The 26,196-nt window shown below is 38.3% G+C and overlaps 1 protein-coding gene across 4 annotated transcripts in view; it reads left to right on the plus strand.

The window, feature by feature from the left end:
* Nucleotides 1–26,196, plus strand: part of SPIN1 (spindlin 1) — a 77,909-nt gene that overhangs the window by 14,792 nt on the left and 36,921 nt on the right. For 2 of the 4 annotated variants that reach the window (XM_045833839.1, XM_045833840.1), the window contains exon 2: nt 13,124–13,333. The exons of 1 other annotated variant lie outside the window; for it this stretch is intronic. In XM_045833839.1, coding sequence (XP_045689795.1) covers nt 13,282–13,333 — 52 coding nt within the window. In that variant the 5' untranslated portion in view covers nt 13,124–13,281. Of the gene's footprint in view, nt 1–13,123; nt 13,334–24,443; nt 24,521–26,196 lie in introns of all 4 variants that reach the window. One more of the 4 variants, XM_045833841.1, reaches the window with a different exon arrangement.

A 26,196-nucleotide genomic window follows, 5' to 3' on the forward strand; every position in this document is an offset into this window, starting at 1 on the left:
GATTTTCTGAAGATTTTGGTGGTTTATTGATTTTAGATTGGTTGTTACCTCCTTTTGGTTGTTCGAGGAAGCGAAGGGTTTCTACCTATGCCTCTATCTTGGCTGTAACTCCCCTCTGAAGAGTATTTTTGATGTGTATTGAATCAGTTTTCTACTGAAGCACTGAAAGTTACTGAATTACATCTTCAGTTTCCATTCTTTCTGTAAGAAGTCAGTTTAACATATGCTGCAATGGGTACAACTCTCTCGAGTTGGTCTGTGTGCACTTGGATGCATACTTTTCACTTCTTTCACAGGGGCACCTGCACCCTGGCATCTTTCTTTTTTTCCTACTCGAATAAAACTTGCTTTATTCTACTACATAAAAAATACATGTATTAGCTCCTATGAATGGAGTCTGTCTTTTATATTTCTGGCTTTTATTATTATTTTTTGTTTTTAGTTTTCAGCTCTTACTGTGGTGTGTCTGGGTATATATTTCTTTTTGTTTATATTTTGTATTTATAGGTCTTAACTGAATCTGTGTGAATGTCTGAGAGCCCATTTAAATGCATGTTAGATCTTCCCAGTCTCATCCTCTCCACGCTTCATCCTGGATGTAGTTCTCTGATTTCTCTAATTTTTAACAAGAGTAGTATACTGTTAATCTTCATCTATTGCATTTACTATATTGTTATTACTTCTGGAAAATCCAATTCTTTTATAGTGTTCTATTCTACATCTTATCTCTTTGAGTATAATACAGCTTTTTTATTTTGTTAATTTTATGTTTTTTTTAGAGAGAGGGCAAGGGAGGGAGAGAAACATCCATGTGAGAGAAATAATGATCAGTTTACTCTTGCACATTCCCCAACTGGTGACCAACCCATAACCCAGGTATGTGCCCTGACCAGGAATTGAACCAACGACCTTTCATGATGTGACCTTTTCTGACCTTTCATGCGGGATAGTGCCCAACCAACTGAGTCATGCCAGTCAGGGCCTAATAATTTTACCTGTTTCTGTACCCTTCTTCCCCCAGATTTAAGTTACAGTTTTGCAACTCCAATACCTGGCAGTCCTGTGGGCCTGCCATTTTTGGTTTCCTATTTATTGTTTCTTCTGGTTTTTTAAAAGTATTTTATTTATTTAATTTTAGAAAAGGGAAGGTAGGGGGGAGGGAGCAAAACAATGATGTGAGGGATACATTGATCAGTTGCCTCTCACACTCCCCCAGTTGGGGACCTGGCCTGCAACCCAGGCATGTGCTCTAAATGGGAATCGAACTGGCAACTTTTTGGTTTGCAGGCTGGCACTCAATCCACTGAGCCACACCAGCCAGGGCTGTTTCTCCTGGTTTTTATTTTGTCTTTTGTGGCTGCATTGCGTGTGTGTGAATGTGTGCACATGCAGTACAAGATTACATTTTAAAAATTGAAATAATTAGGGCCTAGGATGATATTTCTCGAAAGGATTTATGCTTGCGTCTACCAAGCTTCTGAGGGAGTGGACAGTCTGGGATTACCTCAGTTCAGTTTTAGTGTAAAGGGAAGTTGCAGCTAGCTGCAGTTCTTAGCCTGCCTGGCTTCCTTACTGTTACTCCAGCTCCTGAGAGCACACTAGGATTTCAGCTCATGTGACGTGGGTTTACCGGTCCTCTTCTTCCTTTCATAGACCCTGGGTTCTGGTCTTCTACTTCTGGCCTTGCAAAGCTGTCAGCCTTTCAACTGTTCTTAACACTTGGTAGTTGTTCTCAAGGGTAAAATGATTCCAAATGTGGTGTTTACTTCCCTAGATTGTGCTTTTGTGAGCTCTACTATCTTCAGGTTCTTTGATGCTTTCAAACATAGTTTTAGTGTATGTGTCAGTGTGTTCAAGTTTTGCCATGTAAGTCTTCAGCCATATATAATAGTTATTAAAATAGTGTAAAACAACCCTCTTTGTCTTCTTGACACCACTCCAGTGATGTCTTCTGGCTTTGAGAGCTGGCTTCTGGCATGACAGTGTTCTAGGCTCCTCTGACTTGGAATTAGCCATTCCAGTAAGAAACCCTGGTTCCTGATGGTTTCTGTTAGGGATGTTCTTTTAGATGTTATTTATTATTTCTCTATTTCTCTATTCATTAGCTTTCAGGAGAGGTCTAAATTATTAGTTATTTCTACCAGGAGTTATTCGTTCTTTTTAAAAAATGTTTAATTATTTATTAGAGAGGGGAAGGGAGGGAGAAAGAGGAAAACATTGATCAGTTGCCTCTTGAGTGTGTCCCAACCATGGATCGAACCTATAACCCAGGCATGTACCCTGTCCTGGAATTGAACCAGTGACTTTTTGCTTCTGGAGATGATGCTCAGCCAGCTGAACCACACAGGTCACGGCAGGAGTTGTTCACTCTTTCCATTGATGCCTGCAGGTGTCCTGTAAAGACTCATCAAGGATTCAGAGTTGTCTTTTGCAAGAACTTTTAGGAGGAGATTGTGTTTTGGACCTGTAAGCAGTCTGGTGAAACCTGTGAATGCTGTCTCAGAATGTTTCTGAATACAATAAATAAAATATTAGAGGTCACAAATGAAATCAGTTATATTTAAATAGTTATAAAAAATAAAAACAGTTTTAATATAGTAACGTGGTGACTTTACTAATGTGTTAAGGGACAGGACATCATTAGCATACACATAAAATTTTACATTTTAAGAAACTAAAATGACAGCTTTTGATGCTTATCAGAAAAATACATTGAGGTGGTCTTGGAGTTACCTCCTTTCACATGTTGATCAACAAATCAGTGATGTTAGGAAACAAATTTCTGGTGTTAGGGAATACTAGAGAGCAGTGTAGATCTATGTATCACTGCAGTGCAGTTCTGACACATAAGCAACTCAGAAAGGAGTCAGACTTTACATACCAAGGCACTGTCCTTCACACAGTTGTTCTTAATGCAGACAACAGCTGCAAGCTGCAGGGTCCCTAGGCCACCACACTTGTGATTTGCTGGAGACAAATTTGGGGTTCCCATGACTCAGGTTCAACAGTTTACCAGAATAATTCAAGTGCTGCACTTAGGAATTACACTGTTACTACAGCAGAAAAAGATCCAAGAAGAAGTGCATAGGGTGTGGTTTGAGAGGGTTTGAGGGAAGCTTTTTCAATGAAGTTAGGACCATTACCCTCTGGCATATGGGTGTGTAACTGCATGGAGTAAGAGCATTGACGACCAGGAAAGCTTATTCTAGCTTCAGTGTCTAGAGTTTTTATTGAGGGGGAGGGGGAATCTCATTATGTAAGCATGATTCATTGGCCATGAGGTTGAATTCAGTCACTAGTTTCCCTCCCTGGAAGTTGGGCTACTGTCGTGGAGTTCATAGCCCCAGTCCTTTATCCTGTGGTGGATCTTTCTGGTTTGGCCAGCCTCCATCTGGAATCATCTTGTTAGCGTAAACTATCTAGGAGCCCACCGTGAATCACAAGGACTTCTGTCACTCAGGAAATCCCAAGGATTTAGAGGGTGCTTCCCAAGAACTGGGTCAAGGACCAGCCAAACTCTTTTGTTTTATGACAGTCACCAATTCTGTTTTTATAGCTTGGTCACTAATGGCCTCATAGCCAATCTGCTCTACTCATGTGTATTTTGTGATGTGCCTGGTAACTCAATTTAGAATGAGTTTATGAGTCTAAAAGCTACTTTGAGATCTGGAACCAATGCATTGTTTTGAGGAGATCCGTGATTTCTATGGTTGAGGAAATAAGAGGTACTAGTAATAATACTGTGGTTTGTTGTGTTGACAAAAGAATGTTTGGGTCTGTCCAAAAGATTTATAAGCATTGATTCAAAGCAAGTCTGAGGACATGCCTGGAAGCTGGATCTTACTGATTGAGAAAGTATTCTGGAGAGAATGGCAGTTTTACAGCTCATTTTATATAGGAATCAAAGGAGAGAATGTAAGGAAGGTTATATGAAATCCATTGGTGGTAGATTAAGGAGGTAGGAGAAAGAAAGAAGGAGAAATATCTAAGATTGGATAAGAAAGGAAAATGGAGAGATACATACTTCTTTTACATTATTGGGTGTAGAATATTTGATGTTTAATTTTTTAAAAATGTATTCTATTGATTATGCTATTACAATTGTCCCATTTTTTCTTCCCTTTATCCCCCTCTACCCTGCACGCCCCCTCTACCATTCGCCCTCCTCCTTAGTTCATGTCATGGATACAAATTTGGATGCATACAAATTCTTTGGCTTCTCCACTTCCTGTACTATTCTAAATCTCCCCCTATCTATTTTGTCTCTACCAGTATGATTTATTCTCTGCATCTTTCCCCTCTTTTTATCCCTAACCCCCTTCCCACTGATAACACATCATGTGATCTCCATTTCTGTGAATCTATTCCTGTTCTAGTTGTTTGCTTAGTTTTTGTTTTTTTGGGTTCAGTTGTTGACAGTTGTGAGTTTTGTTGCCATTTTACTGTTCATAGTTTTGATCTTTTTCTTAGGTAAGTCACTTTAACATTTTGTATTGTAAGGGCTTGGCAATGATGAATTCCTTTAACTTGACCTTATCTGGGAAGCACTTTATCTGCCCTTCCATTCTAAATTATAGCTTTGCTGACTAGAGTAATCTTGGATATAGGCCCTTGCCTTTCATGACTTCGAATACTTCTTTCCAGACCTTTCTTGCCTGCAAGGTCTCTTTTGAGAAATCAGCTGACAGTCCGATGGGAACGCCTTAGTAGGTAACTGTCTCCTTTTCTCTTGCTGCTTTTAAGATTTCTCTTTTATCTTGGGTAGTGTAATTATGATGTGTCTTGGTTTGTTCCTCCTTGGGTCCAAGTTCTTTGGGACTCTCTGAGCTTCCTGGACTTGTATGTCTATTGCCTTCACCAGATTGGGTAAATATTCCTTCATTATTTGTTCATGTAAGTTTTTAATTTCCTGCTCTTCTTCTTCTGGCACCCCTATGATTCAGATGTTGGAATATTTTAAGTTATCCTGGAGGATCCTAAGCTTCTCATTTTTTTTGAATTCTTGTTTCTTCCTTCTGTTCCAGTTCAATGTTTATGTTTTCCTGTTGTTCCAAATTGCTAATTTGAGTCCCAGTTTCCTTCCCTTCACTGTTGGTGCCCTGTATGTTTTTCTTTATTTCACTTTGTATAACCTTCACTTCTTCCTCTATTTTTTGTCTGTACTCAGTCATTTCTGTGAGCATCCTGATTACCAGTGTTTTGAACTCTGCATCTGATAGGTTGGCTGTCTCTTTGTTGCTTAGTTCTTTTTCTGGAGTTTTGATCTGTTCTTTCATTTGGGCTGTATTTCTTTGTCTTAGCACAGCAGTCTGGTTGAATATTTCTTTTTTAACCCCTTGGTTGTCAGACTTCCATACACGTCAATTTTCTGGCAGTTCTCCTTGTTTTTCGTTTTTTAAATTGGTTGTTGTCTTTGTTTTGGTTGGGCGAGGAAGCAGAACCTATCTACCTATTTTTCCATTTTGGCCGGAAGGCCTTGAGATATTTTTCGTTCTTACATTCATAAACCTCCTTGTGTTCTTCCTCTACTGCAACTTCTTCAAGTTATATATATTTTATACTTTTTAAAAATACAACAAGTTCAACCTGAAAAATTTAATTAAGTGGTAAGCAATAGAAAGTGGTGAGGTTAAATATTCTAGTTAGAAGGTTGAACGTTCTTTAGAGCATTAGTAAGCTAAGTTTTCATTTATTTATTTATTTTCTTATTGAGAGAAGAAGTGAGGGAGAAAGAGAGGGTGAGAAACATCTGTGTGCAAGAAAAACATCAATCGGTTGCTTCTCCCACGCCCCCAAGTGAGGACCTGGCCTGCAACTCGTGCCTTGACTAGGGATCGAACCAGTGACTTTTTTGTTTGCTGGCCTGTGCTCATTCCACTGCGCCACACTGGCCAGGGCATTAAGCAAAAGTCTTGTTACAGAAACAATGTAACTTATTAAGAAAGGCTACATTGGCATTTGTGTAGATTAAACTATTTCTCAGTCTTTGAAGTAGCCTTGTGAAGAGGAACAGATAAAAGGAATAGAGTCATTGGATGTTTTTAAAGTTGGGAAATACTACATCATTTAGTATGCCAGTGGGAATTCTAGTAGTAAGAAATAAATTAATACAGAAGACAGAGATGGTATAGAGAAGACAAGTAAAAGGTTTGAATTTAAACATAATTCATCTGTTCCTATAGCAGCAAAAGATAGCAATCAGTTGGTGAGTTTGGTGGTGGGAGGGTATTTTGTTGTTGTTGTTTGCATTATTATTGAGCTTATCTGCTGAAATTGGGGTAGTATTCTTGGAAGCTCACTTGAGACATGAGATTAAATTATTTACAGTTTTTTAGCCATGATCACCAGTTTAAGCTGTGGGCAGGGTAGGCAGAGAGTTGGGTTAGAGTTTTGTCACAAAAGTGCCAGGAAGAGACAATGGAGAAAAGCAAGGGAGTCACTTCTGGTTGACAATTCATGAAATTTAAGCTGAATTAGGACAGTGAAAAAGTGGTCATGATGGAGTAAATGGTTGCATCAAAAATTTGTTGGAGTGATGGTATTGTGTTAGAAAGTGGAATGATCAGCAGTGGAGTTGAATGTGAGATTCTTGAAACATTCCAGAGGCATTGCAGTCATTGGTGGTGAAAGGTTGAGGTTGTGACCCTGGATAGAGGTGGCTAGAAGGGGATCTGTAGTTCAAAGTGAGGATGTTGAAGAATTGAGGGCTCAGGTTATTGAATGGATCATATGTTGCCAAGTATGTACTGATAGTGGTGGAAAGGCTGTACAGCAGGTAAGAAAGTCCTCAAAGTGTGTGCAGACAAGAGGACTAATAAGAAACTGTGGCATCAAAAATGGGAGGTTGCCCAAACTGGTGCTGTGACACATGCCTTCATATGGGGTGTTGGGGTAAGAGAGATTGGGTAAGTATAGACAGTGGGGAGTACACACAACAACACTGCAGAGAGCTACTGGGCGGAAGGGACTTTAGATAGACTTTGTTAAAGACAAGCTGCCTTCTGAAGGCAGTTGGAGAGGTTTGGGCAGACAGGTAGGGAAGGGTGGTAGAGTCCCAGTAAGTAAGGATACATCAGTGTGGGGAGAGTGTAATGAGGGAAGCTGAGATGTCTGTTACTGATCAAGGTAGAGGGATGTGAAGTTTGCATGGCTTTTGGATGGGCTCTTAGGGGAAGGTGGGTGACCAGTCAGGTGTGTTGACAGTATTGCCCTCAGTTTAGTTTCCTTATGTCTTTGGGGCTGTGAGGCAGGCTGGTGTACATGGGAACCATGTACCCATGAGCACTTGGGACCTTGCACAGGAAACAGTCACTTCCAGAAAAGGTTCTTGCTCCTGTGTCTTTCTTGGTGTTACTTAATGCCACTTGAGACGCTTTTTAAACATATTAATTAAAAGTATTTTATTGTTATTCTATTTGTTGTTCCCCATTTATCCCCCATTGCCCTCCTCTACCCAACGTGCTCCCAAAGTCAGTCCCCACCCTGTTCAGGTCCATTGGTCATTCATACATGTTCCTTGACTAGTCCTTTACCCTTCGTTCCGTCCTTATCCCCTACCACCCCCACCTGGCCGCTGTCAGTTTGTTCCATGCTTCCAAGTACTTTGGAACAAACTTAACCAATGAGGCCAAGGAGGTAAAAGATCTGTACTCGGAAAACTACAGAACACTGAAGAAAGAGATTAAGAAGATACAAATAAATGGAAACATATACCATGTTCATGGATTGGAAAAGCTAACATCATTAAAGTGGCCATACTACCCAAAGCAATCTGTAGATTCAATGCAGTTCCTGTTAAAGTATCATGCCCTGAGTGGTGTGACTCAGTGGTTTGAGCACTGGCCTACAAACCAAAGGGATGCTGGTTCAATTCTCAGTCAGGGCATATGCCTGGGTTGCAGGTGGGTCACTGGTTGGGGCACAGGAGAGGCAACCACACATTGATATTTCTCTTCCTCTCTTTCTCCCTTATTCTCTCTCTAAAAATAAGTAAATATAAGAAAAATAAATAAAATACCATGGCATATTTCACAGATAGAACAAATACTTAAAAAATATTTATATGGAACCAAAAGACCCCAAATAGCCTCAGCAATCTTGAGAAAGGAACAAAGTAGGAGGGATCACAATACCTGATATCAAACAAGGACGCTTTAACTCAAACAATCCAGTACTGGCATAGAAACAGACACATAGGTCAGTGAAACAGAATAGAGAGCCCAGGAGTTAAACCCATGTATCTATGGCCAGTTTATATTTGTCAAAGGGGGCAGGAACATAACAATGGAGTAACAATAGCCTTTACAATAAATGGTGTTGTGAAAACTAGATTGGAACATGCAAAAAAAAATGAAATTAGATCACCAACTTACACCATTCAGCAAAACTCAAAATTGGTAAAAGAATTATAAGTCGTGATACCATAAATGTCCTACAGGAAAACATAGTAAACTTTGAGATATCCCATGCAGCAATATTTTTGCCAATATATCTCCTAGGTCAAGGGAAATAGAGGAAAAAATAAACATGGCACTTGAGACACTTAATTTCCTTATGTATTTGTATACTGTCTCTGCCCTCCTACATAGCCTCTGAACGGTAGCTACTCAGTGAATATTTATTGAATGGATTAATTATACAACCCATATGCTTTTAAATCTAGCTTCCATGAATATAAAAGTTTTACATGGTTAAGAATTTTTTAGCCACATCAAAATTGTAATAACAACTAGAACCATCATTCATTCAGAACTGTCAGACATCGAGGTGAATGTAAGTCCTCCAACTATGGAATTAATAAGAAACCACACTGAAACTGGTAGGAGGAGCAGAGGTGTGGAATTGGCTACACACCCAAGTATGGTGGATAAAAATCGGGAGGGATATCTCAGCAGCAAGAGGTCCCAGCCACACAACAGATCCCCCAGCCCAGGGTTCCAGTGGCAGGAAGATAAGTCTCCATAAGTACTGGCTGTAGAAACCAGTGAGGTTTAAGGCTGTTGAAGACAGAAACTTTTGGAGTCCGTGGCAGTTCCTCTTAATGGGACCATGCACAGATTTGGACCCAGTCCCTCTGAGCTCCCGCGTGGAGGCAGCAGATTGAAAGGCGTCAGAGACATATAGGGATGAACTGAATTTTATGGTATCAGGGCGGGAGTTGGGGGGCAGCTTTCTCCCAGACAGAAGTTCTGGCAGAGGCTATTGTTCCCTTGATGAGCCCTCACAGAGCCAACAGGTAGGCACCATATATGAGACTCCATCCTGGCTCACAGTGTTTTCTCTACCTTGGTGATTCCCCGAGGCCCTGTCCCACCCAACTTTGTTTGGTGGGGGTGGGGGGAGGTAGACGGTGGGGGCAAGCTGTTTCAGGTGGCTTTTCCATCAGAATGGCTTGTTTTAGCCCATCCTTCAGATTTTCCTATGTTGTCTCAATCAAGCAGCATCCAGCTTCAGTGAGCCCTGTACTTCTCATGAAGTTGCCCCAGGCCCAGCACTAGCAGCAGTCCTCCTTGGTTCACAGCTTAGCCTTGCCTGAGCACTTCCAAGCCCAGAACAAGTAGCAGCCATCTGCAGATCATTTTGTTGCTTATGCTGTGTGACCCTAGACAGAACACAGTCATAGGCTGACATTGAATGTACCAACAGCAATCAAGGCTCAACTACAGTAGGAAGGTTTACACAGCCCTATTGGTGAGTGCACCTTGAGTATCCAGCTTGGGTGAATGGGAAGGCTGGGCCACTGATCCCTACAAGATATCTACTACATTAGATCACTTTACCAATCCTGGAAGACATATCAGCTCTACCTAATACATAGAAACAAACATAGGGAGGCTGCCAAAATAAGGAGACAATGATGTCCAAATGAAAGAACAGAACAGAACTTCAGAAAAAGAGCTAAACAAGGTGGAGACAAACAATCTACTAGATGCAGAGTTCGAAACACTGGTTATAAGACTGCTCACTGAACTTAGAACATCGACAGTGTGAAAAAGATCGAGTCAGAAATGAGGGATACACTAATTGAAATGAAGAATAATTTACAGGGAATCGACAGTAGAGTGGATGAAGCTGAGAATCATATCAGTGATTTGGAATATGAAGAAACTAAAAACAACCAATGGAACAGCAAAGAAGGAAAAATAATCCAATACAATGAGGATAGTATAAGGAATGCTGGGACAACTTGAAGTGTACCAACGTTTGCATAATGGGGGTGCCAGAAAGAGAAGACAGAGAGAGAGCAAGAAATTGGAAACCTATTTGAAAAAATAATGGCAGAAATCTTCCCTAACTTGTTGAAGGAAACAGATGAAGAAGTCCAGGAAGTGCAGAGAATCCCAAACAAGATGAATGCAAAGAGGCCCACACCAAGACACAGCATAATTAAAATGCCATGGTTAAATATGAAGGGAATCTTAAAAAACAGCAATGGAAAAGCACTTTAGTTACTTATAAGAGAGCTCCCATAAGACTGTCGGTTGATTTCTCAAAACAAACCTTGCAGGCCAGAAGGGATTGGCAAGAATTATTCAAAGTGATGAACAGCAAGCACCAACAACCAAGATTACTCTACCCAGCAAAGCTTTATTTAGACTGGAAGGATAGACAAAGAGCTTCCCAGACAAGAAAAAGCTAAAGGGGTCCATCACCACCAAACCAGTATTATATGAAGTGTTAAAAGGCTTCTTTAAGAAGATAAAAAATATGAATGACAAAATGGCAGTAAATACATAACTATCAACAATTGAATCTAAAAAAACAAAATTAACCAAACAAAGCAGAACAGAAACAGAATTACAGATCCAGAGAAATGGTTGCCAGGTGGGAAGGTGGTGAGGGGGATTGGTGAAGAAGGTGAAGAAGGGATTAAGAAGCACAAATTGGTACCTAGAGAATAGTCATGGTGTTATACAGCATAGGGAATTGAATAACCAAAGAATATACATGCATGACCCAGGAACATGGACTGTGCTTTGGGGATTACCTGAGGAATTTGGGTGGGTAGATGGAGGGTGGGGCAGAGAGGGGAAAGTGGGACAACTTTTATTGTTACCAGCATAAACAATAGAATATAATTTTGCAAAAAAAAATTTTTTTATCAGTTAAGCTGATTTCTTACTCCCTAATTAATTAACTGTGAGCACATGGCTATAATTTGTAGACATGTGATTAAATGAAATTGTGGGACATGTTTTGTTTTTTTATGACAATACATCTTCATGTTTTAGTATGTGGACCGAAACTAGAACCAAATTTGGTTTTTAAGTGGATAAACTGATTATGCAAGATGATTTTAACTTTTGTGTGAGTTGGAAGTTTCTCTGGGGCTTTTTCAGTTACTGGATGTTTTTCCTCTGTTTTCTGGAAGCTTGGGAGGAGAAAGAACTGTGAAGTCTCATTGGCAATCATTTTGCACGAAGCTGCTGGCCTACTGACCTACTGAGCTGTGGCTCTGTCTTTAATTTGTTTCTTGTGTTTTCCCTTCTCCAGCTCTTGTTCTACCTTCCCTACCCCCTTACTTCACATGTTACTACCTCCAAGCAGTGGGTTGATGGGTCTTTGTCTCCCATGTAGGAGATGGGCCATGCCAGTCTAAATCTCTTCTGACATCCCAGCATTGCTCTTTTCCAACTTGGCAGCAAAATGGATTGTGGAAGCCAGATGCTATATTCTGTTCCAGTTGACCTCTCAGGAATAGTACTTTGGGGTCTTCCAAATGCCCCAGACTTCCTCATTGAAGGGTCTAGCTGATAGTGTTCACGGAAGAGACCTGGTTTTTCTTGCTGAGGCATGTAGAGAATTACAGATCAGCAAGTCTATTAACATGTAATCAGTTTATTAGTGACCCATTCCCATGGAAGAGAACAGGACTGGGTAGAGTAGGGGGTTAAAGGCAGAGGTTCAGGGCAGAGCAGGGCAACAAAGTAAGAGTAGCTGAAGACCAGGGTGGCAACCCCCCCGGGCAGCCTGAGGCCAAATGGCCAGAGGCCCATTGGCCTGAGAGCCCAGAGTGTCAAGAGCGCCCTGATCCAGAGAGACAGAGACGTTTGTTCTGAGGACTTATATACTTGGTGGGATAGGGAAAAAAAAGTTACATGTTGATTAATGGGTAAATGTGGTACCAGCTTTCCTGGGGGAATGTGACTACCCAAACTTAGGTATGTGTAGGGGTCTGTTAGCCCAAATCCTTATCTTGCTTCAGACTCCATTTGTTCATCTTGTAAAACAAATACGTGACAGGAGGCAGTTAATTAAAATTGGTGCACTTTCTAAAGTTATTTATGGGCTCTTTCTGTAAGCATCAGGGACTCCCTACTAAAACAGATAGTGACCAGAGGTAGACAGTTAACCAGAGTTGTTTATGGGCTCCTTCTTTGGGCACTGTGTACCCTCGTCCCGCATTCCAGGCCTTCGGATGAAAGCTCAGTTTCAAGGCTTTCTTTCCCAGATAGTGGAAATGCTACATAGAATTTCAAGGACGTCCCTTCTTTCTTGCTAACATAGTATTTCTTATGATGTTGGAACACCGGGCAATATTATCAGACCAGGCTCAGGACTGCTGAGTTAGTGCATGAGACATGTCTCCCTCCTCCCTGCCTCAGTTTACTATTTAATCTACATAATTGGTAAAAGGTGTTTCCTGGCAACCAGGGTGCTAGATGCTGGCCAGTAACAGTATTGCAGTCTCAGAGTTCTTCCTATGCTGTTTCCTGCCTCAACAGGGGTGTCTAACCTGTGGCATGCAGGCCGGATGCAGCCCACAGGAGGACCATGAATATGGCCCAACACAAAACAGTAAATTTACTTAAAACATTATGACATTTTTCTCTGTGCTTACTTGTCATGTTGTATTTAATTTATGGCCCAAGACAATTCTTCTTCCAGTGTGGTACAGAGAAGCCACACTGGAAGGTTGGACATCCCTGGAGCACTTCCTTTATTCCCCTGACTTTGAGTTGCCCTAGGCACCCAGGTCTGAGGAAATAAAGTTAATTGTTCTTAGCAGAGTACATTTCAGCTAATGTTATGCTTAAAATTTGGTGTCACATTTGATAGCTTAGTCAGATAATTATGCTCTTGTGATGCTGTAGTAATGAACTGTTATTTCACTATTTTACAGAGTGCTTATGATTTCACGCATTTTTGCTGAACTTGTATAAGAGGCACTTGGATGATGGATTAACCAGAACATTGAAATCCTGTGCACAGTTTCAAATTGGAGCATATTGGATTTTCACCCTAGTTCAGCAGCTCTGCTGCTCACTTAAATACAGATGAATGAAGACCCCATTCGGGAAGACACCTGGCCAGCGGTCCAGAGCTGATGCAGGTAGGCAGTGCAGTTCTCCTTATACCTTAGTGTGATAAACTGAAAGTAGTTGTAAAATTGAGGAATACTTTTACATAATTCCTAGTGGTTTGCTCTTAAATTTGTGACTTCTAGTATTTCATATACATACATGTGAAAAACAGTTTTAGATTTTTTGAGAGGAAGGATCATACTAATTTTTCCCCCCGTAGTGTCTCACCTTCTGTCAAGTTATAGATGTCCAGTAAATTTAGCAAGTGAATTGTAAATACCTAGTTAATAGGATTATAGTAGATAAAGTAATTGTCATTTTGAAGGAGGAAGTGAGAGTGAGGTGAATAGATGAATCTATTCTTACTAAATCTATTGATTTAGTAAGATTTAGGATATTTATAGCAATATGAAGGGGAAAAAATAAATTTGTAGTTTTATGTATTTGAAAGAAGTTTACTGGAATGAAATGTGTGAAAATGACTATTTAATGGAAATTATTTTTGTGGCACACAGCTAACGCAACTAGAAGTTTAGACTTTTCATGATTTTTACCCACCCTCAAAACAGATAAATCAGCCCTAGCTGGGTAGCTTAGTTGGTTAGAGCATCATCCTGATATGCCAAGATTTTGGGTTTAATCTCCAGTCAGGGCACATATAAGAAGCAGCCAATGAATGCATAAGTAAGCAGAACAACAAATTGACGTTCCTTTCTCTCTTCCCCTCTTTCTGTCTCCCTCCCTCTGTCTCCCTCTCCTCTCTCTCTCTCTCCTCCCTTCTCTAAAATCCATTAGTAAAAAATTTAAAAAATACGTTTAGGAGGAGCACAAATAATAGTGTGATCTTACATTACCTTATTTCTTAGAGCATATGATATAAAACTAAAGACAAAGCAGGTACTTTGTAAATTCTGCTTGGCCCACTGTTAGAACATGAGGTCATACTATTTTTCACTGTTATCCTCTTTTAGGAAGATTGCTGACTCCAAGATCAGTATTGATTATAAAATTGTCTTTACCATTCTTGTTAACAAACACAAAGGGTCTGTTGCTGTTAAATCCCTACATCAGTAATGAATGTGCCCCTTTACAAATCAAGAAAGTTCACCAAGGCAGGGAATACTTTTTTTTTTTAAGCAGCAGGAAGCCTAGGTAGGCATTCTAGACCCGGTACAGAGGCTCAGCTATGCCTGTAGTTGTTCCTATCTCAAAAAGGTTAGAGCTGGGGGGCTTCAGTAGTCTGGCTCCTAGGGTGTCTTCTAAGTGGGCCTTGGGGGCAGTTCGGCTTCTTCCATGGATGCTCCCAGAGGAAGTGTCCCGAGAGAAACTGGATCAGCTGTGTGGTCTCTTCTGGTTGATCCTTAGAAGTCTACCAGGTTTACTTCTGCTGTGGTTTTGCTCTTTGAGGCAGTCCACGTGCCTGCCCAGGTTTCAAGGGAAGGAGCTTGTACTGTGCTGAATGAGAGGAGCGTCAAAGAATTTAAAACTGCCACTATGGCAAATAGATTGGGTAGTGTTTAACATAGAGTGTGAATGATCAATCAAAATAAGAAAACTGAATTTTTACATCCTTTTTATATACCTATTTTAACATACTAGGCATTTGTATTTTTGAAATAACAGGTTTGTATACCTCATGGCAAAGGGCAGCAAATCCTATTATTTGGGGTAACTTTTTTCATATATTTTTCCCCTAGAGTTAGCTTTTATTTTTACTAGTTTACCAAAAGCTGCAGTTTTTCTCCTTTTTATGACATACTTTAATCTGATTGTTAGGTACAAGGAATGGTCATAATAGATATCCATGTACTCAACACTGAGACTTAACAACTAATTTTTGTTATATTTAATTCAAATATTTTTAAAATCTTGATTTTATTTTTATCTAATTAATAAAACTTCACAGTTGAAAATGTCAAATAGTGCCAAACAAAGGCTTATACCAAAATGTAGGCACTCTATTTATTATGATTTTTAACTTCAAAATTTGTAAATATGATTATACAAATTTCTTTTGTTCTGACAATTTCAGATATTATGTATCAACTTCTGTTGAGGATTTTGGCTTGTTTGAGTAACATCTTCCTCTCCCACTAGCCTCCTACAGATTTTGGCTAAAATTAAAGTTTTTGTTTCTATTACAGTTACTGTATACATACTAAACACTTTTGAGCCAAGTAATGCAGTATGATTACTCTTTTTTTTGCACTTTTTGTTTTTCTTGGAGTTTAATGATTTTTTTAACATACTTGCTTAAATTTCTTTGCAACTTGAAGTCTCTTAAACTCTTGAACAGCTGCTTAAAACTACTCTCTGTAATTTTTTGCATGGTAAATGTGATAGGTAATCCATCAGTCCATGATTTTCTTAGAGAGGTTTTTAGTGCCTTATTCTCTTAACCTGTGTGGATTGTTTTCTTCATACTTCTTTTTTACTGGCATATATTGGATTCTCCTTGTTTCCTGGATGCCAGGACCTTCAAGAGTAGGCAGTGAATGAATTGATTGTTAGAGTTGTAAGTAGAATATATGTCGATTCATTCACATTCTTTATTTTTGTGCATGTTTGAAATTGTCTCTGTTAGTTTTTAGATACATACAGAAGATAAAGTTGTTTTTGAGACCTTTCATGGATATTGTCTTTATTCAACTCTTATGCTCAGTCTTTGGTGGGGTAATAGATTCCAGGTTGGAAATGACTTTTGATCCAGAATTTTCCACTCACTGATCCATTCATTGCCTTTGAGATCCTAGTATTGCTATTTGGAGAAGTTGGATGTCCTCCCTCCCTCCCTGCCTTCCTCCCTCCCTCTTTCTTTCTTTTCTCTCTTTCTTTCTCTCTTTGTGTACTGTCTTATTATTTTTTAAATTAATTAATTTATTTCTATCTAGAGAGAGGAGAGGGGAAGGGAGGAAGAGAAACATCAATGTGTGGTTGCCTTTCACATGCCCCCAACCAGGGATCCGGCCCACAACCCAGGCATGTGCCTGACTGGGAATCAAAATGGCTATCTTTTGCTTTGGGGGATGACACTCAACCAACTGAGTTACGCCTGCTGGTCAGGGCTTATTTCTGAACTTTTATATGTATCCAGTGGATTTTCCCTCTTCTCTAGAAACTTTTAGAATTGCCTTTTTGTTCTGAAACTTTATGACAATGTATGTTAGTGTGGGTCTTTTTCATTTTTTTCAGGCTTTTCAGCCCTTGGATTCATCCTTTAACTGTGTGGAGTTCTGTGTTACTCCTTTGATTATCTTTCACTTTTTCTCTCATTCCTGGAATATATGCTACTTGGATGTTATTTGGATGTTAACACTTCTTAGGTTAATCTTTTTCTTTTTTTAAATCCTCTATTTCTTTTTACCTTCCCATTTTTCTGAGGCGTTTACTGACTTTGTTTCCCAACCTTTTAAAAAATTTCAGAAAGCATTTAAAATTTTTAGGACCTCTTTGTTTTACTGTTCTCTTTATTCATTTATTTCATAGCTGCAAGTAACTTAGGCTATAAATTGTATTTTTAAAAAGCCCAAGTTTTTGAATTAGCTTTGCCCCTTAGGTATGAAGTTTGTGTTTCGCCTGGAGGTTTTTCTTAAATCTCTTTCGATCCGAGGCTATCTCCTAGCAAAGCACAGAAAAGTTGATTAGAAGCTGTGTGTGTGAAAGTGGACCTTGTTGCCTGGTAGATTTCATGTATATTATTGGGGGCTTCCACCTGTCAGTATCTGTGGGTGTTTTTTCTAGAAATGCAATTTCAGAGTTCCTGCTTGTATGATGAAAAATTTATCACATCTCAGATTTCCTGACTTCTGCCTAACAGTTATAAAGCCATTCTCCTTTACTATCTGTTGAAGTGGCAACCCCAGAGACCACTGTTGGATGTTTAAAACTGAGCTTATTAAATTGCTAAGCAGCAAGGATGTCACCTTGACAGCTTCCCAGGGATATTTCACAAGAGGAAAAAGTGCTCACAGAGGAGGAATGAGTGACTTGGTAGGATTAGAGGCCATGAATGTGGTGCGGAGGAACATTATTTAGTATTACTCATCCAAATGAGTTGCTGGAACAGATTTTTTAGAACATCTGGGTTCCCACAAAGTTAAAAGTTGGCAATTTTGGTGCCGACTGGGTTGGATCAGTTTGTTGGGCATTGTTACACAAACCAAAAGGTCATAGGTTCAGTTCTCAGTAGGGGAACATGCCAGGGTTGAGGTTAGGTCACCAGTTGGGGTGCAGACAGAAGGCAGCTAGCTGGTCAGTGTTTCTCACATTGATGTTTCTCTCCCTCTCTTCCCTTCTCTCTTAAAAAAACAAGTTGACAATTTTGGAACATGTTTCTGAATGAGCTTTTTTTAGAACAGTTTAAGTGTGTATAGGTTTTCTTACCCATCATGATTTAGTACAGTTTATTGATTTTTAATATATTTTATTGATTATGCTTTTATAGTTGTCCCATTTTCCCCCCTTTATTCCCCTCCGCCCTGCACACCCCCTCCCACCTGCATACATATAAGTTCTTTGGTTTCTACATTGCCTATACTATTCTTAACCTCCCCCTGTCTATTTTCTACCAACCATTTATGCCACTTATTCTCTGTACTTTTCCCCCTCTCCCCCTCCCCCATTGATAATCCTCCATGTGATCTTCATTTCTGTGATTCTGTTCCTATTCTAGCTGTTTGCTTAGTTAGCTTTTGTTTTTTTGTTTTAAGTTCAGTTGTTGATAGTTGTTTGTTGTCAGTTTTTGATCTTCAGTTTCTTAGATAAGTCCCTTTAACATTTCGTATAATAAGGACTTGGTGATGATGACCTTATCTGGGAAGTACTTTATCTGCCCTTTCATTCTAAATGATAGCTTTGCTGGATACAGTAACCTTGGATATAGGTCCTTGCCTTTCATGACTTGGAATAGTTCTTTCTAACCCCTTCTTGCCTGCAAGGTCTCTTTTGAGAAATCAGCTGATAGTCTAATGGAACCTCCTTTGTAGGTAACTCTCCTTTTCTCTTGCTGCTTTTAAGATTCTCTCCTTCTCTTTCATCTTGGGTAATGTAATTATGATGTGTCTTGGTGTGTTCCTCCTTGGGTCCAACTTCTTTGGGACTCTGAGCTTCCTGGACTCTCTGAAAGTCTATTTCCTTTGCAGATAGGGGACAATCTCCTTCATTATTTGTTCAAATAAGTTTTCAATTTCTTGTTCTTCCTCTTCTCCCTCTGGTACCCCTATGATTTGGATGTTGGAACATTTAAAGATGCCCCAGAGGTTTCTAAGCCTTTCCTCATTTTTTTGAATACTTGTTTCTTCATTCTGTTCTCGTTGAACGCTTCTTCCTTCTGCTCCAAACCCTTGGCTTCAGTCCTGGTTTTCTTCCTGTCACTGTTGGTTCCCTGTAGATTTTTCTACAGGGAAAAATTACAGGTTGCATTATTTAATGTAATGCAACCTTCATTGCTGCCTGGGTCTTTTTTATGGTGTTGAAGTACCCAGTGAGTTCCTGGAGCATTCTGATCACCAGCGTTCTTAACTGTACATCTAATAGGTTATCTGTCTCTTCATCGCTTAGTTGTATTTTTTCTGGAGCTTTGATCGGTTCTTTCATTTGGTTTCATTTGGGCCTCTTTTTTTTTCTTTTCTTTGTCTTGGCATGCCTCTTATGTAGTAAGGGGCGGAGCCCTTAGGTGTTCACCAGGGCAGGGCAACCCATGTCGCTGCCTTGAGAAGGCTGTATGTGGCGCAGGGGTCCAAGAGGAAACAGTGCCAATGCTCTGCTCTCTGCCAGTTTTCAGTCACTTCCCCTGCTACCCACAATCAAATTGGGCCCTTCTGGTGCTGGTTCCCAGGTGGGTGGGTTTGTGTATGTTCTAGGACCTTGTGGATCTCTCCAGTGAACTCTCCTGTGAGCCTGGGTGTTTCTCCTGGTGCCTCAACCCTCACAGGTGTTTTAAGTCAGAGGCTTTGAGGTTTTATTTCCTAGTAGTGGAACTCTGGGTTGAGAGGTCTATGTTGCTCCCTACTTGTTCCTCCTGGTTTGTCTGCAGGTGAATGTGGGACTGCCCAGTCCATAAGCACCACCTTGTCCAGTCTGCCTGCCACTGCCTTGCCAGCTCCTGTCCTCCAGCCATGCTGCCTTGCCTCAAGTCCTCTTCAGAGTCCTCTTCACTTGGCTGCCTATTTCTGCCACTCCTACCTGTCTGGATGAATGTTTCTTCTTTAACTCCTTGGTTGTCAGACTTCCATACAGTTCAATTTTCTGTCAGCCCTGGTTGTTTTTTGTTTTTATATTTGTTGTCCTTCTTTTGATTGTGGGAGGAGGCACAGTGTGTCTCCGTACACCTCTATCTTGGCCAGAAGTCTATTTAGTACAGTTTAAATAACAGTTTTATGAGTCCTAGAACAATTTAATTTGTTAATATGGCTCTATTTCTTTTCTTATTTCAGTCAACAAATAGATGTAGCTACCTAGTAAAGGATCGTGTTCTGTTTTCCACTGAAAAATCTGTGATGCTCAGATGGGTGCTATAATTCACCTTTCATTACAAAGTAACATCAGTGCCTAGTGAATATATATATATATATATATATATGTATATACATATATATACATATATATATATATATATATATATCTACCTTCCTTTCTGTTGTGTTTTCCACTTAACTGTATGTCTTGGTGACCATTTAGCAATATACAGAGATCTTAATGGCTCTTTACAACTACATAGAATTCCATTGTGTACATGTACCATATTAGTTTGTTCAGTAGTCAGTTCTTTGGGCATTTGGGTTGTTTCTACTTTTCTTCTATTAGAAATAATAACTGCAATGAATAGACTTATCCATATGTCTAATTAGTGTGTCATTGGGATAGCTGCTCAGCATTATGAATTGAGTCAAATTGTAATGCCTGTGTAATTCTATGAAATGCCACCAGATTTCCCCTTAGGGCCTTGGGCCATTTTTCTTTCCTTTCTCCCAGTCTTGCCAGAGTATTTTGTTATCAGTAGTATGTTGTTAACTGTATGGATTTTTGTTAATCTGTTGGGTGAGAAATGGTGTGTCTCAGTGTAGTTTTAAGTATGAGGTTGAATAGCTTGTCTTAGTTGTAAGGGTGTCTTTGGCCTCCTTTTTTCTGTACTTACCCATTTTTCTTCTTTCAGAAGCTCTTGAAAAATGTCAGTTATTAACCTTTGTGGTACAAGTAATTTATCTTCCTACTGTGTGGTGTCAGCTTCTTGGAGAAAACTCCTGAATCCCTGGTCTCTTGCTCCATTTGTATGGGTCTCAGCCACCTTCACAGAAGTCCTTTTAGATTTATGCACTCCAGGGTTATACCTATGGTTTCTTGGCTCCTGTGTATTCATGATGCTTTTCTCTCTTGTTTTCTGAAAAAGTATCCTCCAAAACTTAGAGAGATTTGTATGAGGTGTGAATTCTGAGCCCATACATGATTGTAAATGTCAATTTATAATTTTCTTGGGTATAGGGTTGAGTCATTTTACCTCAACTTGGAAGGCATAAGTTATCTCTTGTCTAGCTCAGTGTTTATGGTGTAAGAATAAGTCTAAGTACCTCTTCATTTAAGGACTTCTAAAAATGCACTTAATTTTTTTTAGAGGAGTTTCAAGTTCACAGCCAAATTGATCAGAAGGTACAATTTCTCTTATACCTTCATTGTCTCCCTAGCCTCCCTCACTTAGGAGGTCCACATCAGGATGTACATTTGTTACAATTGATTAACCTATACTGACACATCATCAGCCATAGTCCAGAGTTTACCTTAGGGTTCACTCTTTGTGTTATAAATTTGGAGGATTTTGACAAGTGTGTAATGACATGAATCCACCATTATGCTGTTTTTTAATATCCCTGTGACTGTTTTGTAACTTGTACTTCTTTTAATTCCTTCAACCACTGGCTTTTTATTGTCTTCCTAGTTTTGCCATTTCCAGAGTGGCATATACTTTCTGTATGACTCCATTAGTTTGGTTCTCTTTTGCTGATATATATTTAAGGTTTCTCTATGTCTTTTCATGTTTTGATACCTCATTTCTTTTTAGTACAGAGTGCTATTCTATTGCTTGAATGTAATACAGTTTATTTATCTGTTCACTTACTTGAAGGACATTTTGGTTATTTCCAAGTTTAGGCAATTATGAGAAAAGCCGCTATAAACATCCATGTTCATATGTTTGCTTGGACATGTTTTCATCCCCTTTGGATAAATGCTAAGGAGCATAATTGCTGGATCACATAGTTAAGAGTATGTTTAGTTTTATAAGAAACTGCCAAATTTATGTTCCCACTGGCGATGAGTGAGAGTCCTCTTGCTCTGCATTCTCTCTAGTATTTGATGTTATTATTTTGGATTTCACCATTCTAATAGATGTTTAGTGGTATTTCATTGTTTGGAGTTCCATTTCCTTGATGAAATATCACATGAACCATTTTTTCATATGCTTATTTGCTGTTTCTGTATTTTCTTTGATGAGATGTCTCTAAGGATATTTTGCCCATTTTTTAAATCAGGTCTTTATTGCTGAATTTAAAGAGTTCTTTTCATATTTTAGATAACAGTCCTTTTTTAGATATCTTTTGCAAATATTTTTTCCTAATCTGTGGCTTGTCTTCTCACTCTCTTGACAGTGTCTTTCACAGAGCACAAGTTTTTCATTTTATTGAAGTCCATTTTATCAATTATTTTCTTCATGGACAGGCCCTTGATGTATCTAAAAATTCCTCTACATAACCAATGTCTTTTTTATTTTCTCCTGTATTATTGTTTAGGAGTTTTGTAGTTTTACACTTTATATTTAGGCCTTTGATCCATTTGGAGTTAATTTTGAAGGATGTAAAGTCTGTCTAAATTCTTTGTGTGTATGAGCTCTGTTCCAGTGGCATTTGTTAAAAACATTAACTTTTTTTTTGTTATATTGTCTATGCTCCTTTGTCAAAAATCAGTTAACCATATCTATGAAGGTCTATTTATGGGCTCTCTATTCTTTTCCATTGATCTACTTGTCTGCTCTTTCACAAATACCATACTGTTGTGATAAGTGTAGCTTTATAGTGAGTCTCGAAGTCAGGTACTGTTAATCCTCCAACTGCTTTTTACTCCAGTATTCTATTTGCTATTCTGTGTCTTTTACCTCTCCATGCAGACTTTAGAATCAGTTTGTTGATATAGTCACAAAATAACTTGTTAGGATTTTTTTTTAAATTGGGATTGCATTGACTCTGTAGATGAAGTTAGGAAGAACTATTAGATGAAGTTAGGAAGAACTAACATCTCAACAGTATTATTTTTCTATCTACGAACATGGATAGTCTTTCTGTTTCATTGTTCTTTCTTTCATCAGTTTTGTAGTTTACTTCTTGTATATCTTGTATATGGGATCTGCAGTGATGTTCCTTCTTTCATTTCTCATTTTAGTGATTTATGTCTTCACTCTTGATTCTTAGTTATTCTGGCTAAAGATTATCAATTTTGATCTTTTCAAGGAACCAGCTTTTTGATTTTGTTGATTTTCTGTTTTACATTTTACTGATTTCTGTTCTGATTTTTATGCCTTTTCCTCTGCTTACTTTGCATTTAATTTGCTCTTTTTCTAGTTTCCTCAGATGGGAGCTTGGATTGTTTTAGATTTTGTTTTAGATTGTTACTGTTTGCCAGTATATATAATCAGTGCTGTAATTTTCCTTTTATACACTGCTTTCTTTGTGTTCCACACATTTTGGTAAGTTGTATTTTGATTTAGTTCAAAATATTTAAAAATTTGTCTTAAAATTTTTTCTTTGAACCATGTATTTAGAAGTATGTTGTTTAATCCCCCAAGCAGTTTGGAATTTTCCAGCTATCTTTCTGTTATTGAATATAATTTAATTTCGTTGTCAACATACATGGTATGATTTCTAGTCTTTTACATTTGTTAACTTGTGTTCTATGGTCCAAAATGTGGTCTAGCTTGGTGAATACTCCTTGGGAGCTTGAGAAGATGTGTTCTACCATTGTTGAATGAAGTAGTTAGTAGGTAACAGCTCTTCAGTTGAACCACATCCTAGTTGGGATTTGTCCATTTATTTAATGAATATGTGTGATAGGTACTGAAGTCTCTGGCTGTTGTAGTTGGATTCATTTATTTTTCCTTGTAGTTCAGTCATTTGAGTTTTGTTTTTGTTTTTGTTGATCTGTCAGTTTTGCTTCCTGTAATTTAATGCTCTGTTGTTAGGTATGTACACATTAAGGACTGTTACATCTTATTGAACAGCTGACATCTTTGTCATGGTGAAATGCCTCCTCAGTGATTTCCTTGCTCTGAAATCTTTGTATCCAAAGTGAGTTTCTTACAGACAACATGCAATGTGGTCTTGTTTTTTTTTTTGATGGGCTATGAGAGTTTCTTTATTGGTGTGTTTAGACCATTGATCTTTGTGGTGATTGTTGGATTATTATTTGCCATATTTGTAATTGTGTTCTGTTGCCCTTGTTACTTTCAATTTTTGTCTTTCACTCTTATTTTACCTTTTATGGTTTTAATAGAGCATTTTTCAAGATTCCATTTTTCCCTTTGTTTTTAGCATATCAGTTACTATTAGTCCTTGAATAGTGTGAGTTTCAACTGTGCAGATCCATTTACATGTGGATTTTTCACTGAATACTGTTAATGTATTTTATTTTTTTAATACTGTGTTCTTTAGTGTAAAAATACAGAGTATAAAACATATTAAAAATGTGTATTAATAGGCTGTATATGTTATTGTTAAGTCTTCCAGTTAACAGTAGGCTATTAGTAATTAAGTTTTGGGGGAGTCAGAAGTTAATATGTGGATTTATGACTGCATGGAGTGTCAGCTCCCCTAATCCCAGTGTTGTTTAAGGGTCAACTGTGTGTTTTTAAAAAACTTTTTTAGCCCTAGAATTGGCAATATACATTTACAACTATTTGAATTCACTTCAAAATAACACTGTAGTGCTTCAGTGCTATTAAAGAGTACCTTATACAAAGTATTCTAATTCTTTTTCTGGTCCATTTACTAGTACTAGTACTGTTTTGAACAAAATCTTATCAGTTCAGGGTTGGTTTTTTTTTAAGATTTTGTTCATTTATTTGTTTGTTTGTTTGTTTGTTTGTTTGTTTATTTTTAGAGAGGGAAGGGAGGGAGAAAGAGAGAGAGAGAGAAACATCAATGTGCGGTTGCTGGGGGCCGTGGCCTGCAACCCAGGTATGTGGCCTGACTTCAGTTCAGTTTTAAATAAGAAAAATCAAAGTTCATTTTAACTTCACTTATTTCATATCTTGGCTATTGTAAATATGCTGCAATGAACATAGGGGTGTATGTATTTTTTTGAATTAGCGTTTTGGATTTCTTTGGATAAGTATCCAAAAGTAGGACTACTGAGTGATGTGGTAGTTTTACTTTTAATATTTTGAGGAACCTTCATACCATTTTCCATAGTGGCTGTACCAATTTGTAATCCCACCAGTACTCCACGAAGGTTCCTTTTTCTCCACGTTCTTAATAACTCGTGTTTGTTGACTTACTGATAGTAGCTATTCTGACAGGTGTGAGGTGGTATCTCATTGTGGTTTTGATTTGCATTTACCTGATGATTAGTGATGTTCAGCATCTTTTCATATGTCTGTTGGCCACCTGTATGTCTTTGGAAAGTGTCTATTCAGGTCCTGTGTCCATCTTTTAATCAGGTGTGTGTGTGTGTTAAGGTGTACATGTTTTATATATTTTGGATATTAACTCCATGTCAGATGTATCATTTATAAATATCTTTTCTCGTTCAATAGGTTGTCTTTTTGTTTTGTTAATGGTTTCCTTTACTGTGCAAAAACTTTTTCATTAATTTTTTTCTTTGTTTCCCTAGCCTGAGGGGACTTATCTAGATATATATTGAAAAGAGTGATGTCAAAGAATTTACTGCCTATGTTTTCTTCCAGGAGTTACTTGGTTTCAGATCTTATATTGAATTCTTTAATCCATTTTAATTTTATCCTTGTATATATTCTAAGAAAATGATCTAGTTTTATTTTTTTTGCATGTGTCCAGTTTTCCCCAATGTTCATTTGTATAAGAGACTTACATTTATTCCATTGCATATTCTTGCCTTTTTTGTCATAGATTAATGACCACATAGGTATGGGTTTATTTCTGGGCTGTATATTCTGTTCCAGTACCGTGCTGTTTTGATTACTATAGCCATGTAATATAGTTTGATATCAGGTAGTATGATACTTTCAACTTTGTCTTTTCTCAAAATTGCTTAGGTTATTTGAGGTGTTTTGTGGTTCTATATAAATTTTAAGATTATTTGTTCTAATTTTGTGAAAAATGCCATTAGTATTTGATAAGATGGCATTGAAACTGTTAGATTGCTTTGGGTGTATGGACATTTTAATGTAAATTTTTTCTATCCATGAGCACCATTGTTCTCTTAATTTCTTTTTCTAATAGTTTGTTACTGGTATGTAAAAATGCAACTGATTTCTGAATATCAGCTTTGTATCCTGCTACTTTACCAAATTATTCGTTTTAATAGTTTTTGGTGTATTCTTTAGGATTCTCTCTACATAGTATAATGTCATCTGCAAATAATGACAGTTTTACTTCTTCCTTTCCACTTTAAATGCCTTTTATTTCCTGTCTGATTGCTGTAGTTAGGACTTTCAATACTATGTTGAATAAAAGTGGTGAAAGTGGACAACCCTGTCTTTTTTCTGATCTTAAGGAAAATGCTTTTAGGTTTTCCCTAGTGAGTATGATGTTCCCTGTGGGTTTGTCATACATGGCCTTTGTTATATTAAAGTATATTCCCTCCTATTTTGCTGAGAGTTGTTTTCAAAATTGGATGTTGGGTTTTGTCAAATACTATTTTATCCATCTATTGA

This window comes from Phyllostomus hastatus, unplaced genomic scaffold (assembly GCF_019186645.2).
Source record: "Phyllostomus hastatus isolate PE091 unplaced genomic scaffold, TTU_PhHast_1.1 phas_contig_195, whole genome shotgun sequence".
In the NCBI taxonomy this organism is placed as follows: Eukaryota; Metazoa; Chordata; class Mammalia; order Chiroptera; family Phyllostomidae; genus Phyllostomus; species Phyllostomus hastatus.